Below are 16,741 nucleotides of genomic sequence, written 5' to 3' on the forward strand. Positions count from 1 at the left end.
TGCATACAGGATGCCTCCCTTGGTTTGGGGATGATGGCTGGCATCCCGTCTTGTCCTCTGGTCCCACCAGAGCTGCCTCCGGATTCCCTGGGTTGTACATTGTTCTCTGTCCAAGTTCCCCAGGTCTCTTTTCCTCCCTCATGGCTTTGCCTTTTTTACACCTGTGGTCCTTCAATTGGCTACAGGTGTATTCCATCATTCAATTCTGCCTGACTTTTATTAAGAGACCATGACTGACCTTCATACCTTTGCCCCATCTTCTTGGCCCAGTGCCCAAGTGGTGAAAGTAACTGGTGTTCATTACGCTCAGCTGTCTCTACCTCCTCCCAGTACAGTCAGGTGTTTCAAGAGAGGGAAGAAGCAGAGTTAACCTTCAATAACTCAGGTCGGGGGAGGACAAGGTAGGTTGACAAGGGGGATACCATGTCTCACCTGAAGGCATCCCACTCTCAATCCCCAAGGATCCTCCTCCTAGGTGATCCTCCCTCGCCTGTCCATCCCCAGGGGTCAGAATCCAAAAGTGATTCCCTGGCCACCTGCAAAGAGGATCCCAGGGGAGTAGGAGTGTGAATACCCTCAGAATGCATACACCATACACTGTCAACCTCTTTAATACTTGGCCTCTTGTTTGACCTGTCGTAAGAGATCTTCCATTTGCTGATCCATATAATGTGAAATATCTTTGGGTTAAAAGAAAAAGCTAATATGCAGTTCCCAATGTGTTTCAAAAAAATAGTTTAAGCAGTTGAATAAAATGCTTCGGAAAAAACATTTTCATTTTCCGCAGAAGTAATAACATGCCGATTTATTGCTCACTACAGCAGTGCACAATTTAAATATTCTACCAAACAGTTACTTCTCAATTTATGGCTGCAAGTGTTGATTAAAATTATTTAACAAGCAAGGAATTTGAAAAGCTTGTTACTGCTTGGTTTCAGCAGCAGGTGTAGTGATGTCACAACTGAAATGTAATATCAGATTAGAGAGCATGTGGCATGTCATTTTCTTATTACAGGTCATTTATCATATAACAACTAGCCTGTTATAAAACAATGATGTCCAGGCTTTTATCCAAATATTGCAGACTGACAATTATATAGCTATACACAAGAACAAAGTTTCCCAGTTGATTATCATTTACAGAGTACATTTTCTTTGGGTGTTGTGATTTTGGTAAACCACAGACCATTTAACAAATGCGTGGCTCCAGCGGACGGGGCCTGGACGAGCAGTGATAGCTCGTCCATAATGGGCGCCAACACGCCGGTGCCCTCGCCCATTATGAAGGAGCCGAGCCAGCTCATTGTAGTAACTGGGCACTGCCCAGCACCTTTCTTCGGCTGAGCAAGCACTCATGGGCTGGCTTAATCTGTCGAAGGGAAATTGTATTTTCTCTTGACAGTTTTGTTCCCCAGTGGGCATGCTCAGTGTGCCATGCAAGGCTGGGAGCATTTTGTTTCCCCAGCCTTGCATGGCCCATTGGCGATGCAGGCTCGGGGACTGACCCTTTGAAGGTGCATGTGGGCGCAAGCCTGCCTGCACATTCAAAGGATCGGGGGCAGTGCTCAGGCTCCTGCACGCATATGGAGGAACTAGGAAGCCCTCTTGCTTTTTGATTCCTGTTCATGTGCCAAGGGACGCCACAGGCTTTCATGTGGCTGCCAGTGGGTGGAGACTAGCAGAATTTGGACCAGGGCTGAAGGGGGGGGAGATCAAGGGTGTGTGTGTGTGTGTGTATGGTTGGATGCTGGGTGTGCGTATGTGTATGGTTGGATGCTGGGTGTGCGTGTGTTCATGGTTGGATGCTGGGTGTGCGTGTGTTCATGGTTGGATGCTGGGTGTGTGTGTTTTCATGGTTGGGTGCTGGGTGTGCCTATGATCGAGCAAGTGTATGGAGTATGGGTGTGTCGGTGAATGCTATGTGAATGAGTAAGTGGATGTGTGTGGTGGTTTGTGCTTGTTCCAGACCCTACTGCTTATCTGGGGGTGGGGGGACTCCGTCAAAATGAAAGATTTCCTGTAAAACCTATAGTGATGATGCTCTGCCGGCATAATTTTTCACTGGGCATCTTTGATAAAGCAAGCATGATAAGTGTTACTAGGAGGATAGATTAGGATTAGGACACTCAGTGTGCTGTAAAATGCAGCAGTTGAACCCTTCGCTGGAATAACACCTATTGGCCCATTAGCACCAGGCGTGTGTGCGCCGCCTGAAAGGAACCATGCTTTCTCCTTCGCAGACAGGCACCGGCATTTACCAGCCACATGGTCAGATGCCAGGTGCAAACACGTCATGCAATACAGCGTCTCCCGATCACCCCTGCTTTATTGCTGCCAGCTTGACCACTTCCCATCTCCATGCCCGAAATAGCCCGGGGGGGAGGGGAGGCTGGAGGGGGGCTGGCCTCTCCCCAGCCCTGGCGAGACTGCAGCTGTCTTGTGCATTGGGGCTTCTTGTAGGAATAGCGCTCTCGCTGCTCAACGCCGGGGAGGAAGTAGCAGAGGAAACGGGGGCAACATGTCGGGGCTGCTTTGCAGGAAGAAGAAAAAGGAAGGCGCAGGTATGAATGGAAGTGGCGAAGTGGCACGTGAGGCCAGGCAGCGCTGTAGCCGGGCGCCGGCAGGCTCCCTGCGGAGGGTTGCCTCAGCCTCCCTCCCACTCCTGCGGCTGCGTTGTACTGAGGGGAAGGCAGGCAGGGAGGGAGGCAGCCGAGCTAACATGCTGTGTACAGCAGAAGCTGGCAGTGTTTGTTTGGGTGACACATTTCTAGTGTGTTCGTTTGTTCAATCCTGTTCTGTTCTGGGCCTAGTTTAAGATTGGTTTTCGTGAGCTCGGAATGGAAGGGACACCGCACTTGCTTGGTGGAAATTCAATAAAGCGCTCGAAGCATAAATCAATGTTTACCTCTTGCCTTTGTGCAAGGATGGCCAATACTGCCGCAAACAAAAGCTACTTGGAACGCCCCGAGTACCTTGGGCATGCTGCGTGGTCTGCGAAAAGTGCCACTGCGATTGATGCACGTGCTACTAGTTAGAAAAAAATGTATTTTTCAAAAATGATATCAAGTCACCGCGTCCATTTGGCTGCAATCTTTCAGGTCCACGCGGTCTCCTCCTCAGGTAGTGAAAGTCCAAAGGAAAAAGGAGCATATTTGCAGAGGAGAGGCGCCTGGTTACATATTAGTGTGGTGAACAAACGCAGCAGGACGCCTTTTTAGGTTTTGCACCAGGACACTACATGCGCCTTTGTGCCTCATGAGGTATCCACTTCCTGAGGTACTTGGCAATGTTGCCCTGGGGGGCCCTCTGTCTCTTCCTGCACCTACAACATATGAATTGCCAAGTGGCTGTTACCTCCAGTCATCGGCGTGCACCGCTCACTCCTCTTATCCCGCCCCTCCCGCTTCAGGGCTTGTCTGAAGGCGCGTACTACCTCTTTTCCTCCCCGCCCATTGCATCTTTCTGGTGCCTCTCGAGGCAGGGTGAAGCGACCGAGTTTAGGGGGGGGGGGGGGAGGGAGGTTGTGCCTCTTGGTCTACCAGTTGTAACATCGCTCTACAAAGTTGGGTGGATTTCATATATGTTTTGTACATGGTTGCTGTCGTATGTTTTAAAAAAATCGTAGTCTTCCTGGCTGGAAATTCCAATTGCCCACGTGCACACGCGTTCTAGTGTATCCACTTAAAGCCTAGTGTATTTTGTGCACCTACTTCACTTCTATGGAGCGTAACCGTAAGGCCTCTTTTTGTAGATGGTCTTGTTAAGACATTACTTTGTTCATGCTTTTGTCCGAAATTGACTAATTCCATACACCTGTACTTGTGTGGGTGTATGTGGGGGGAGTGAGGGTGGGGTTGAGGCACTGAGTGGGGTGTGTGGTAGAGTGGGGAATGGGGGGCACCCCCTATTAAATACACAATGATTTAATTAATTTTGACAAACGTGCACATTTTTAAAACTATGTTTATGATTCCAGTTGCCTTTTGCAACTGGTTACTGGTGCCTTTCGGATTTACTTGGTGTTCTTTTCTTGGTTTTCCCCCCAAGCAATATTAAAATCCAAAAGCCCAAATCCCCTGTGCCCCAATTGAATCCAATAGAAGTCATTTTAAGGGCTCCTGTGCAATTTGCCTCTGGGTCCTTACAAGATGACATTTTCTTAAGGAAGGCATTCCTTCCTTCATACTGGTGCTGCTGACACATTTTCAATAAAGTGGGCCGAATCTATAGCTGGGTGACATTCACGCAAGAAGAATTGGCTTGGGTGGAGGGCAATGTCAGGACGAGGTGGGGGGGTCTGTACTTCCGCTCTCTACATGGCAGAGGAAAGGCACAGAGGACCCCAGCCGAGATTCTCTGATATGGTAACGCTGGTCGAGCAATCAAGGCCTAGCTTCTCAGGAGGTGATGCGGGCTGGTTCTTAAGTACAGTGTATCCCCAAGCCCCCACAAAGGAATGTCCACACACTGTATTACTGAAAACACAGTCTTTATATAATTAATATTCAAAGGTTATGTACACTTATCACAATAACGCACTTTGTGCTCCGGAAAATCAACAATGGTAAATATCTACAATTTCTACAGTGGTACCACTAATATTCGATTAGAGTGCATTCAACAAGGCTGTGAAAATGCCACACGGATCAATAGCAATGAAACCAGCAATAGAGAGAAGAGAGAAAGCAGACGGATGAAACAATAGGCAGACGACTGGTCCTTGCTACGGGACACAGCTCTGAGTGGAGATCCCCCCCACCTGGGCAACCTGTAAAATAACGATATATAAAACAAGCCCAGTCCATATATTGTTCAAGAGTCTCGTTCTCTCCCACAATGTTTTACCCCCCCAATGTACCTGGTGGAGTAGAGTTCGTCGGCGAGGCGTCGACCGATCCTTCTGGAGTGACTCCCTTTAAGGCAGGAGCCACGGATCGTCGAGAGGCGTCGCGGACTCGGGGTTCGGTGTCGGGGAATCGGCGGCCCTTCTTGAATGTCGCCCCTTTCAAGCGGGAGACACGGGGCGCCGAACGTCCGACCGTGAACCGGGTAGAACGACGTCGATGAGGCAGCAGGCTTTGATCCGAGCGGTGCTCGTCGACGACAGAGCGTTGGCGTCCTGCAAGGAAGAGGCGTGCGGGGCACCTCGGTGACGATAGTTCTGGACCGCAAAGAGATGAAGAAGAACTGTGGCCCAGCAAGGGCGTCGAGTCGTCGGCGCCTCTGCGGTCTTTGGGTGGCGGGAAACCCACCGGTGGATACTCCTCGGCGCGTCGACGGTCAGGCCTTCTCCCACAGGAGACGGCACGGCGATGCAGACGAGAGCGTCCGTTGATCAAGTTGAAGTTCTTAGGCAAACGGGAGTACGGCGGCTCCGGTCGGCGACGGCGGTCGTCGACAGTGGCGGACAACAGTCCGGGTGCTTCGCTTTGGGATTCCTCAGCAGTCCCCGTATCGGGTCGGCAGCCTGTCGTAGGTCTGTCTACCAGGGAGCGTTGGCAAAGATCAGCTGTGCACGATGGTCCCTCGTAGCTCGGGAAGAGGGCGCCTTACCAGGTCCTCTCTGGGTCAGTCCTTGGAGACACAGCAGCCTTTAGATCGTGAAGGAGAGCCACGGCAATCCTTCTCCTCCAGCAGGGCCTCAAGGTCAAGCGTCAGTTACTCCAGTTACTCGTCGTAGTGGACTTCAGCTTCTGAACAATTTCCAGTGGTGAGAGGTCCCCAGATATACTATTTGGTCTCTCATCCACGCTGCTGGCACACACTCAGCAGCCAATCGTACAGAAGGGCATTCATGCAGTCGGTCAGCCAATCGGGCACGCAGGGCATTCAGGCCACTCTTCTCCCGCTCAGACACTCACAACAAGGAATGTGGATTGAGACAAGTACTCAGCCATTCAACTCTACATACTGCATTCAGTCCAGTTTCGGGCAGGGCTGTCTCAGTCTTTGTCTCTCCTGGCAGAAACCAGACAGCCACAACACGGAGTGCATATTGGTCACACTCCCCATTCACCCAGGTCCCACCCACAGGCGGTACCCACAACATACAGTCAGCGGGAAGGCTCCAGTAAGTCTAGCTGGGCCTTCACAACAACACCATATACGGAACTTCCACCCAACAGCCAGTCAGGAGGAAGGGACAGAGTCAGGGCTTCCCAGGACTTTGGGAAAACAAGGTATCAGGCGATAGAAAGCAAGAGGCCACCGGGGCCATCTTGTTTCCTATCAGGAATCAACTGATTCCAATGGCAGGGCCGGGGTACCCTAAAATGGCGGATACCCAGCGCACCTGTCAAATTCAGCATGTAGCTGCCACCAGCCCATACCCAGCTCTGTGGGCCACCCACGGGTGCCCAAAAACATACACTAGGGGCACAGGGTTGCACCCCTACCCATGGGTGCCATAAGGGTATCCCATGGATCTGTTCACCAAACCAAAAGAGAGAGCTGCACCGCCAGGAGTCCCGCATGGACTTCTGCGCGGAAAACACGACAGAACACACGATAAGCACAGAAAAAGGACAAGGATACGGAGGCCCTGTCCCTCCGATGCATTTCCAGCATCACAGTCGCCCCCCCCAGACTGAGGTTAGGGTGCCTAATCTCCCACGGGATAGACACCCTCATCCAGACGGTCAACATACCTTCTGGAAAGGCCATCTGCATTATCGTGACTCTTCCCTGGTCGGTGCTCTATGGTGAAGTCTAGCCCTTGCAGGCTAATGGACCACCTGAGCAGTTTCGGATTTTCACCCTTCATCTGCATAAGCCATTTCAGGGGCTTATGATCTGTTTGGACCTTGAAGGTGGACCCCGTAAGGTAGGGCCTAAAACGCCTAAGGCTCCAAACTATACTAAAACATTCCTTTTCAACAGTAGCCCACCTAAGTTCTCTACCCTTGAGTTGTCTACTGATGAATATGATAGGATGTTCTCTCCCTTTGTCATCTAACTGGGACAAGACAGCTCCAATTCCGGTGTCGCAGGCATCCGTCTGGACGATAAAGGGTCGGCTGTAATCAGGTGCACACAACACGGGTGCCCTGCACAGACTTTCTTTCAAGCCATCAAAGGCCCTCTGACAGTCTTCAGTCCAATTAACCTTCCTAGGCTGTTTGGGTGAAGTCAGAGCTGTCAGTGGTGCGGCTATGGTCCCATAGTCCGCCATGAAATTGCGATAATACCCAGTGAGGCCCAAAAAGGCTCTCACCTGGGTTTGAGTAGTGGGAGTCTCCCAGTCCTGTACGTCCTGTACCTTACTGGAAAGAGGCTGGATTTGACCCCCTCCTACCTCATGACCAAGATAGGTAACTTTCCCCTGAGCTATCTGGCACTTGGTAGCCTTGATAGTGAGGTTAGCCCTTCAAGGCCTGCAACACTTTATCCAGGTGTGTCAAATGCGCTTCCCAGGTGGAACTGTAGACGGCAATGTCGTCTAGATAGGCCACACAAAAGGCCTCCAGCCCACTGAGCGCATGATTGACCAACCTCTGGAAAGTGGCAGGGGCATTCTTCAACCCAAAAGGCATGACCCTAAACTGGTAGAGTCCCTCTGGTGTGGAGAATGCCGTCTTTTCCTTGGCATGGTCCGTCAGAGCTATTTGCCAATAGCCTGAGGTGAGGTCAAAGGTGCTCACAAATTTGGCAGCACCTATGGTGTCCACGAGCTCATCAGCCCTGGGCAATGGGTGCGCGTCAGTTTTGGTGACGGCATTGACTCCTCGGTAGTCCACACAGAACCTCCAATCTTTGGTACCCGCCTGGGAACTTGCCTTGGGGACAAGGACCACTGGACTGGACCAGGGACTGGTTGAGGGTTCAATTACACCCAGATCCAACATCTTGGCGACCTCAGCCTGGATGTGGTTCTTAACGGTATCTGACATACGGTAGCACCTGCTCTTGACAGGCACGCTGTCACCAGTGTCAATTTCATGCCTACACCAAGGTGTAAGGCCCGGTGTCAGCGAAAACAGAGAGGCATACTGCTGGAGCAAAGCCCGGCAGGCCCTCTGCTGCTCTGTTGTCAAATCGGGAGAGAGCTGTACTCCCTCCACTGAGCCGTCCTGAGGGTTGCTATGCAGCAAATCAGGAAGGGGCTCACTCTCATCCTCTACTTGCCCTGAAGCTAGCAAGAGACATGAGACTTCTGCTCGCCGGTGGAAAGGCTTGAGCCTGTTGACATGGAATACCTGAGGGGCTACCCCGGAGGCACCCAGGTCAACCAGATAATTGACTTCGCCCATCTTGGAGATTATCCTGAAGGGTCCAGTCCACTTGTCTTCCAAAGCCCTAGGCTTGGTAGGCTCCATCACGAGGACTTCCTGTCCCGGAGTCCAATCGACCTGCGAAGCTTTAAGGTCATGCCAGTACTTATTCAGTTCTTGGCTGGCCTTGAGATTTGCTGTTGCCTGACCCATCATCTGTGTCATCCTCCGTCTGAGGCCTAACACATAGTCCCCCACTTGCTTGGCGGGACCTGGAGGGGTGGCTTCCAAGCCTTCTCGGATCAAGGCGAGGGGCCCCCTCACGGGATGTCCAAAGAGTAACTCAAAGGGGCTGAAACCAACACCCTCTTGAGGTACCTCTCTGTAAGCAAACAGCAGGCATGGCAGGAGGAGATCCCATTTCCTCCGTAGGGGCTCTTCCAAAGCACCTAGCATGCCCTTGAGAGTTTTGTTAAATCTCTCAACCAGACCATTGGTCTGGGGGTGGTAAGAGGTGGAGAACTTGTAGGTTAGCCCGCACTCTTTCCACATGGTCTTCATGTAACTCGACATGAAGTTGGATCCTCGGTCGGAGACAACTTCCTTGGGGAATCCAACACGGGTAAAAATGCCCAGGAGAGCCCGGGCAACCACCTTGGCCGTAATAGTCCGAAGGGGTATAGCCTCAGGGTACCTGGTGGCATGATCAACCAAGACCAGGATGAACCGATGTCCACCTGAAGTGGGAGGGTCCAGGGGACCGACAATGTCGATGCCCACCCTCTCAAACGGTGTGCCGACCACTGGCAATGGCTGCAGTGGGGCAATGACCCTGCCTCCAGTCTTGCCAGACAACTGACAAGTGGGGCAGGTCCGGCAGTGGGACTCCACTTCCACTCCCATCCGAGGCCAGTAGAAGTGGGCAGAGAGCCTCTGCTTAGTCTTCTTGGTACCAAGATGACCAGCCAAGGGCACCTCATGCGCCAACTGCAGTAGGAAGGGCCTGTAAACCTGGGGTACCACCAACCTCTTGAGGGCACCAGGTTCAGGCTTAGTGGGCTCACTAACAAGGAGCTCACCCTCCCAATAAATCTTGAATGTCCTAGGCACTTCACCTTGTGCCTGGGACAGGGCCTGCGTCCGCAGACCCTCGAGAGAGGGACACTCTCTCTGCCCTTTACAGAAGTCCGCCCGGGAGGGTCCCCCTTCAGCTAACAAGCATTGAAGGTCGGGATGATCCTCCGGGTTGAGAACCTCTCCCACAGGAGAGTCTTCTGTCTCTTCTCCCACAGGAGTTGAGTCCGGGTTTTCCACTGGACCCAGCCCGTCCGGAGCCTGGATCCCAATGGGTGCTGTCGGAACAGCAGGAAGAGAAGGTGTTCCTCCCACAGAGGTGGCCTTCTTGGTCTTCCTTCTTCGTGCCTTAGGCCTCGCCTTTGGCTCGGGTACCTGACTCACAGCCAGACCCGGTGTCACCTGTGACCTAGTGACCGCAGCAGCAGTCATGGGAAGACCATCCGAGATCAACCCCAACTCTACTAGATCATTACCTAACAGAATGTTAGCAGGGACATTGTCCTGAACCAGGACAGGAAGCTTTGCTGTCTTGTCTCCAATCATGAGTGTGACTAAGGCTACAGGCGATAATTTGGGAGGCCCACCAGCTAACCTGGTGGTTCTCAGAGGAGCACTTACATAGTCCTCTGGCTTGAGCAGGGTCCTGTCCACCACGGTCATGCTTGCCCCAGTGTCTCTCAAACCAGTAGAAGGCTGGCCATTCACGAGGACACTTCTCAAAAACCTACGGGTGTTCTGCGGGATAGTCGCCAGTACTTCTGCGTACTGGTCCCAGGCCCCAAGGGACACTAAGGAAATCTCTACTGGAGCACCAAATGTGATTCCGGTAGAGGAGGGGAGGACGGTGGCCTCCACCTCGGACACGGGGTAAGGGTAGGTCAGGCTGACAGCCTGTACTCCAAGTGCCTTACCTTTACACTTGGAGTCACCCCTTCGGTGATCCAGAGCCCCACAATCCCAACAAGTGCTAGGAGTGCGAGGTACGGTACTGGAACCACTGGGAGCCTGCTTTGCAGCAGGTGGACCACTACTCTTATTCCCACCCACAGAGGATTTATCCCCACTAGATTTTTGGTTCTTAGGAGAGGAAGGTTTTGTTTTATTCGACTGTGACTGCTTGGGGGACTCCTCAGCTTTCTGAGAGGCCCCCTTCTCTTTATCCTTGTCCTTCCCACTGGAGTCCTTAGGGGACACCCGGTGGGAGACCCACTTGTCAGCCAACCTAGCCAGCTTAAAGGGGTCCAAAATGTTCTGGTCAGCAACATACTGACGCAGCTCTGGCGAACAGGCTTCAGAAAAATGCTCAAAAAACAACAGGTGGGATAATTCAGCAAAAGTTTTCACCTTGTACCCATCAATCCACCCCATCATGTTCATGTGCGCAGCACTCACCCAGTCAACCCAAGACACATTCTCTCGTTTCTTAAAATCCCTGAACCTTTTAAGATATTGGGTAGGTGTCTTGCCAAACTTGGCAATTAAAGCAGACTTCATACACTCATACTGACCCCTTTCTTCCACACTCAGCTTCAGAATACAGTCATATCCAGTTTGAGGTACTCTACTTAACAAACACTTAGCCCAATCTCTTTTATCAACATCATGAATCGCACAAGCCATTTCAAACGCTTCAATCCATTGGAGGATATCTGAACCCTCCAAAAACACACCAACCAAATCTTTCATAAACTTGGTGGCTGGGGACCTGCCACTCTCAATTGGTCTAGCTGAAGTCTCCACTCGAGCTTTCTCTAACTGGATTCTCTGACATTCAGTGTCCTTATCTTTGAGCGCAAGATCCCTATTCTTGAGTTCCACTTGCTGTGCCAGCTCCTCTTTCTTAAGTTCAGCATCGATTTCCAACTTGCGATATTCAAAGGCTAACTTCATCCTTAATAACTCAAGTTCCATGGAATTGCTGGGGTTCGGAACAGAGGCAGCAGGAATGGCGGCATTCCCAGAAACAGATTCAGCGACAACCCCAGGGGCAGAGTCCTCACGGGTTGCATCCCCCCCTTCATCAAGAGTTTCACCATCAGTCTGGTAGTCCACCATGGCAGCTATCAGCTCAGCCCTAGACTTATCCACAAAGTCTAACTCCCTGGCTTCACAAGCACTCTGGAGAGCCTCTAAGCTCATCCGAGTCAATTTACCATTCGCAATGGTCTCCATTGCTTGTAATGCAGTTATTTGGAACACACCTAAACCTTAATTCAATAAAGTGCAGATATTTTGTAAGTGGCACGGTTATACACTGATTCTTAAAACCATAAGCATCCCACCACTGCCACCAAGCTTGTCAGGACGAGGTGGGGGGGTCTGTACTTCCGCTCTCTACATGGCAGAGGAAAGGCACAGAGGACCCCAGCCGAGATTCTCTGATATGGTAACGCTGGTCGAGCAATCAAGGCCTAGCTTCTCAGGAGGTGATGCGGGCTGGTTCTTAAGTACAGTGTATCCCCAAGCCCCCACAAAGGAATGTCCACACACTGTATTACTGAAAACACAGTCTTTATATAATTAATATTCAAAGGTTATGTACACTTATCACAATAACGCACTTTGTGCTCCGGAAAATCAACAATGGTAAATATCTACAATTTCTACAGTGGTACCACTAATATTCGATTAGAGTGCATTCAACAAGGCTGTGAAAATGCCACACGGATCAATAGCAATGAAACCAGCAATAGAGAGAAGAGAGAAAGCAGACGGATGAAACAATAGGCAGACGACTGGTCCTTGCTACGGGACACAGCTCTGAGTGGAGATCCCCCCACCTGGGCAACCTGTAAAATAACGATATATAAAACAAGCCCAGTCCATATATTGTTCAAGAGTCTCGTTCTCTCCCACAATGTTTTACCCCCCCAATGTACCTGGTGGAGTAGAGTTCGTCGGCGAGGCGTCGACCGATCCTTCTGGAGTGACTCCCTTTAAGGCAGGAGCCACGGATCGTCGAGAGGCGTCGCGGACTCGGGGTTCGGTGTCGGGGAATCGGCGGCCCTTCTTGAATGTCGCCCCTTTCAAGCAGGAGACACGGGGCGCCGAACGTCCGACCGTGAACCGGGTAGAACGACGTCGATGAGGCAGCAGGCTTTGATCCGAGCGGTGCTCGTCGACGACAGAGCGTTGGCGTCCTGCAAGGAAGAGGCGTGCGGGGCACCTCGGTGACGATAGTTCTGGACCGCAAAGAGATGAAGAAGAACTGTGGCCCAGCAAGGGCGTCGAGTCGTCGGCGCCTCTGCGGTCTTTGGGTGGCGGGAAACCCACCGGTGGATACTCCTCGGCGCGTCGACGGTCAGGCCTTCTCCCACAGGAGACGGCACGGCGATGCAGACGAGAGCGTCCGTTGATCAAGTTGAAGTTCTTAGGCAAACGGGAGCACGGCGGCTCCGGTCGGCGACGGCGGTCGTCGACAGTGGCGGACAACAGTCCGGGTGCTTCGCTTTGGGATTCCTCAGCAGTCCCCGTATCGGGTCGGCAGCCTGTCGTAGGTCTGTCTACCAGGGAGCGTTGGCAAAGATCAGCTGTGCACGATGGTCCCTCGTAGCTCGGGAAGAGGGCGCCTTACCAGGTCCTCTCTGGGTCAGTCCTTGGAGACACAGCAGCCTTTAGATCGTGAAGGAGAGCCACGGCAATCCTTCTCCTCCAGCAGGGCCTCAAGGTCAAGCGTCAGTTACTCCAGTTACTCGTCGTAGTGGACTTCAGCTTCTGAACAATTTCCAGTGGTGAGAGGTCCCCAGATATACTATTTGGTCTCTCATCCACGCTGCTGGCACACACTCAGCAGCCAATCGTACAGAAGGGCATTCATGCAGTCGGTCAGCCAATCGGGCACGCAGGGCATTCAGGCCACTCTTCTCCCGCTCAGACACTCACAACAAGGAATGTGGATTGAGACAAGTACTCAGCCATTCAACTCTACATACTGCATTCAGTCCAGTTTCGGGCAGGGCTGTCTCAGTCTTTGTCTCTCCTGGCAGAAACCAGACAGCCACAACACGGAGTGCATATTGGTCACACTCCCCATTCACCCAGGTCCCACCCACAGGCGGTACCCACAACATACAGTCAGCGGGAAGGCTCCAGTAAGTCTAGCTGGGCCTTCACAACAACACCATATACGGAACTTCCACCCAACAGCCAGTCAGGGGGAAGGGACAGAGTCAGGGCTTCCCAGGACTTTGGGAAAACAAGGTATCAGGCGATAGAAAGCAAGAGGCCACCGGGGCCATCTTGTTTCCTATCAGGAATCAACTGATTCCAATGGCAGGGCCGGGGTACCCTAAAATGGCGGATACCCAGCGCACCTGTCAAATTCAGCATGTAGCTGCCACCAGCCCATACCCAGCTCTGTGGGCCACCCACGGGTGCCCAAAAACATACACTAGGGGCACAGGGTTGCACCCCTACCCATGGGTGCCATAAGGGTATCCCATGGATCTGTTCACCAAACCAAAAGAGAGAGCTGCACCGCCAGGAGTCCCGCATGGACTTCTGCGCGGAAAACACGACAGAACACACGATAAGCACAGAAAAAGGACAAGGATACGGAGGCCCTGTCCCTCCGATGCATTTCCAGCATCACAGGCAACCAACTTGCCAGATTCCCTCAGCCATGCACTTGAATATTTGGAAGTGGCCGCTCTCTGTGTGTTAGCTTCCTGTGTGTAGAAAGAAGGGGCACCACTCTGAAGTTCGAAACCTCAAACGAGTGATGCCCCGGGGGTGGAGGTACCCTCTGTCGTCCTTCTTGGGTCAAATGCCACATGAGCAAGCTAAACTGCAGTACTGTCTTCCCACCCATTTCTTTGCCCATTCCGAGGGTACCCCCTCCCACCAGCTCTCCTAACAAGGAAGGGTGAAAAGAGTTTGTTTGCTGCTTAATTGATGAACCTGTAGATCATGCTTGCTGCCCCCTCATTGGCATCTAGACCTGTTAAATGACTACTTGGACCACAGTCTTATCTAGATCTCCCATGTGACCGCAAACCCTCAGCCCCTCTTTGCACCCGGCCACGATGTCCCTTGATTTGGGCCCCTATGTCATGCTCGAGTGCTGCTGTCATCTACACCAAGTATGGAGTCGGGCAAACCCCCATGTCTAGGTGGCTTTGTTGCTCCATTGTCACATCGGCGCCAACTGCCCTCTCACTTTGCTGATCATTTTTCCGCCCCACCAATTTAATGCCTTTGCCTCTTTTGCCCTCTAATTTTCCCAGCCTGAACATAAAGCAGAACTCGAGCTCCCTCTGCTGCAGGGTTCCTAGGTACAGCCAATGCGGGGCTAGAACTGAAAGTCCTATATTCGCCTTGCATCTGCAAAATAGATTCTCTTCAAGATTCTTAACAAACACGTGTGAAGAATTAAACACCATCACATGTTGCCCCTGTATCATGCTTGCAGTTGTAGATCATGTTGGAATGGTCATCCTTGTGTGGCCCAAGATTTCACACAATATCCTGTTGTTGTCTGCAAGCGTCTGTCACATCAGAAGCTATTCTGCAGTGAATGTTTTTATTTATTGAAGTTTTCATCCAGCCCCCCCCCCATCACACCCTTTGCCCTCTTCATAGAGCTGAATCCTCCAGATAGTAGAAGAGCGTTTGAGAATGTTGCCTGTGAACAGATGGTTTGTCCTGTACATTTAGTATTTGAAAACTGATATTTGCATTGATTATAGCGTGAACCTAGCTCAAGGGAAGCTGAGCACTTAACAACAGGACTGTGCCAGATTTGGGCTTTGCACATTATACAGTAGCCCAGTACCCTTGGTGGGGGGAGAGAGGGCTTTTTATTCCTCAGGCAGGTCTTGTTGAAAGTGCCACGCTTTTAGTGTTTTGCAGAACCGAGGATGGTAGGGGCATTTCGAGCCTCTACCGGGATTGAGTTCCATATGGTCGAGGCGAGGCAGGAAATGGACTGCTTGTGAGTCCTCTCTTCATGGGCTAGCTTTGGCTCCAACCTTTTGATAGTTTTGCTACATAAGGTACGAGAGCCTCCGGAGATATGGAGTTTACCCGCCAAGTTACACAGTGCTGGAGAGATACGGTCGGGTTTGCGGCTACCTGTAATGAGGCGGGCTGCAACGTGGTGTGCTGCTGTGAGGGGGGGGGGCTAGGTGTGCAGCTGCAAGCCCAGTAAGGATGGATTTTCCCTCCCCCATCCATGTGTGAGGTAACGAGAACTGGGACCACCAAACTGGATTAGTTTGGGAGAATGAAGGGTTTGACTTTGCAGAGTGTGTCACCCTGTAGCCATGCCATTTGTGTTTTTTTTTTTAGCTCTGTGCTTTTCGAAGGAAAGACTACCGTCAACAAAGACCGATGCAGTGGGGACCGGTCAGGACAAATTCGGTCTTGGTCGGGTTCAGTTTAAGTTACACGTTTGACAACCTTCTTTGGCTAGTAGCCAGGCATTCACGTAGGCGAGCAATGTCCTGGGGGCTACTGACCTTCAAGTACAGCTTAGTGTAATTGTGTACTGATGGATGGATGGATATGTTGTTGATTGAATGTAGTGCATGGCTATTATTTGTCAAAAACGTAAAAACGGGCCCTTCTCACTTTCTACACCAACTCTCCCCCTACCCGGCACTTAAGGCAGAGCAAACTCTGATGTCAAGTAATGATAGATTGACCAAACCGACTCAAATCTCACCTGTGAATTTCAGGGCAGTGCCTCCCACTTCTGTGCTCCTCTTGCAGACACACACATCAATAGAAATGGCACTGCCTTGATCTCCTCTCTTCTGGCGACCCAGTACCATGGTAAGGACAGACCAACTCCTCATCACTTCAACTTCTACCACCAAACAAATACTTAAAAGACCAGGGGATGTCGTTCAGACATAACAAAAAACTTACTTTGACTGCAGGATCCCAGTGCAACTCCACATTCCCCAACAGCGTCATTGCCCTGAGCTAGTTTGCTTTTATACTGCTCCAAATCACCACTGTGGTTTCAGGGGATCTATGTGAAAACACATTTAACTGCGAGTCAGAAACATTGATTTTTAACACAGATCATCAAAGAAAATCCAGGTGGGACCCTGCAGGCCCCCTCAAGTCCTCTCACCTTAATCAATACCCCAAACCCCCTCCTCTATTTTGTTGATGAACTATATTTAAATTCGGTTTTTAAAAAATCTGATATTTGGTAATTCACAGTATTCGTCCTCGTTATTTTGATGTGATACGATTTCAGGATGTGATTTCACATACTCCTTGAGCGGGACGTACTGTTAATCCAGAAACTCAAGGTCCAGCAGAGACCCAATGGTGAAAACCAATCAACCCAAGGTTTCGGGTACTCCACCTGAGAATCCTGACCGTGCCAGAGCAGTGAGAAGCTGATCCGGGAATATTGCATGGCCCTAGAGAGGAATAGGGAGAGAATGTTGTGAAACTGAATACCCCAGAAAGGGCCTGGGACATGAGGTAAAAGCAGA

The 16,741-nt window shown here is 51.3% G+C and overlaps 1 protein-coding gene across 3 annotated transcripts in view; it reads left to right on the forward strand.

Annotated features, from left to right (window-relative positions):
* Nucleotides 1-16,741, forward strand: part of PARVB (parvin beta) — a 533,348-nt gene that overhangs the window by 171,766 nt on the left and 344,841 nt on the right. The window contains exon 1 of one of the 3 annotated variants that reach the window (XM_069628144.1): nucleotides 2,425-2,561. The exons of the other annotated variants lie outside the window; for them this stretch is intronic. Within the exon in view, the coding sequence (XP_069484245.1) occupies nucleotides 2,519-2,561 (43 nt within the window). The 5' untranslated portion in view covers nucleotides 2,425-2,518. Of the gene's footprint in view, nucleotides 1-2,424; nucleotides 2,562-16,741 lie in introns of those variants that run through there. 3 annotated transcript variants of the gene reach the window in all.

This window comes from Ambystoma mexicanum, chromosome 12 (genome assembly GCF_040938575.1).
Source record: "Ambystoma mexicanum isolate Mex_15411 chromosome 12, UKY_AmexF1_1, whole genome shotgun sequence".
Lineage (NCBI taxonomy): Eukaryota > Metazoa > Chordata > Amphibia > Caudata > Ambystomatidae > Ambystoma > Ambystoma mexicanum.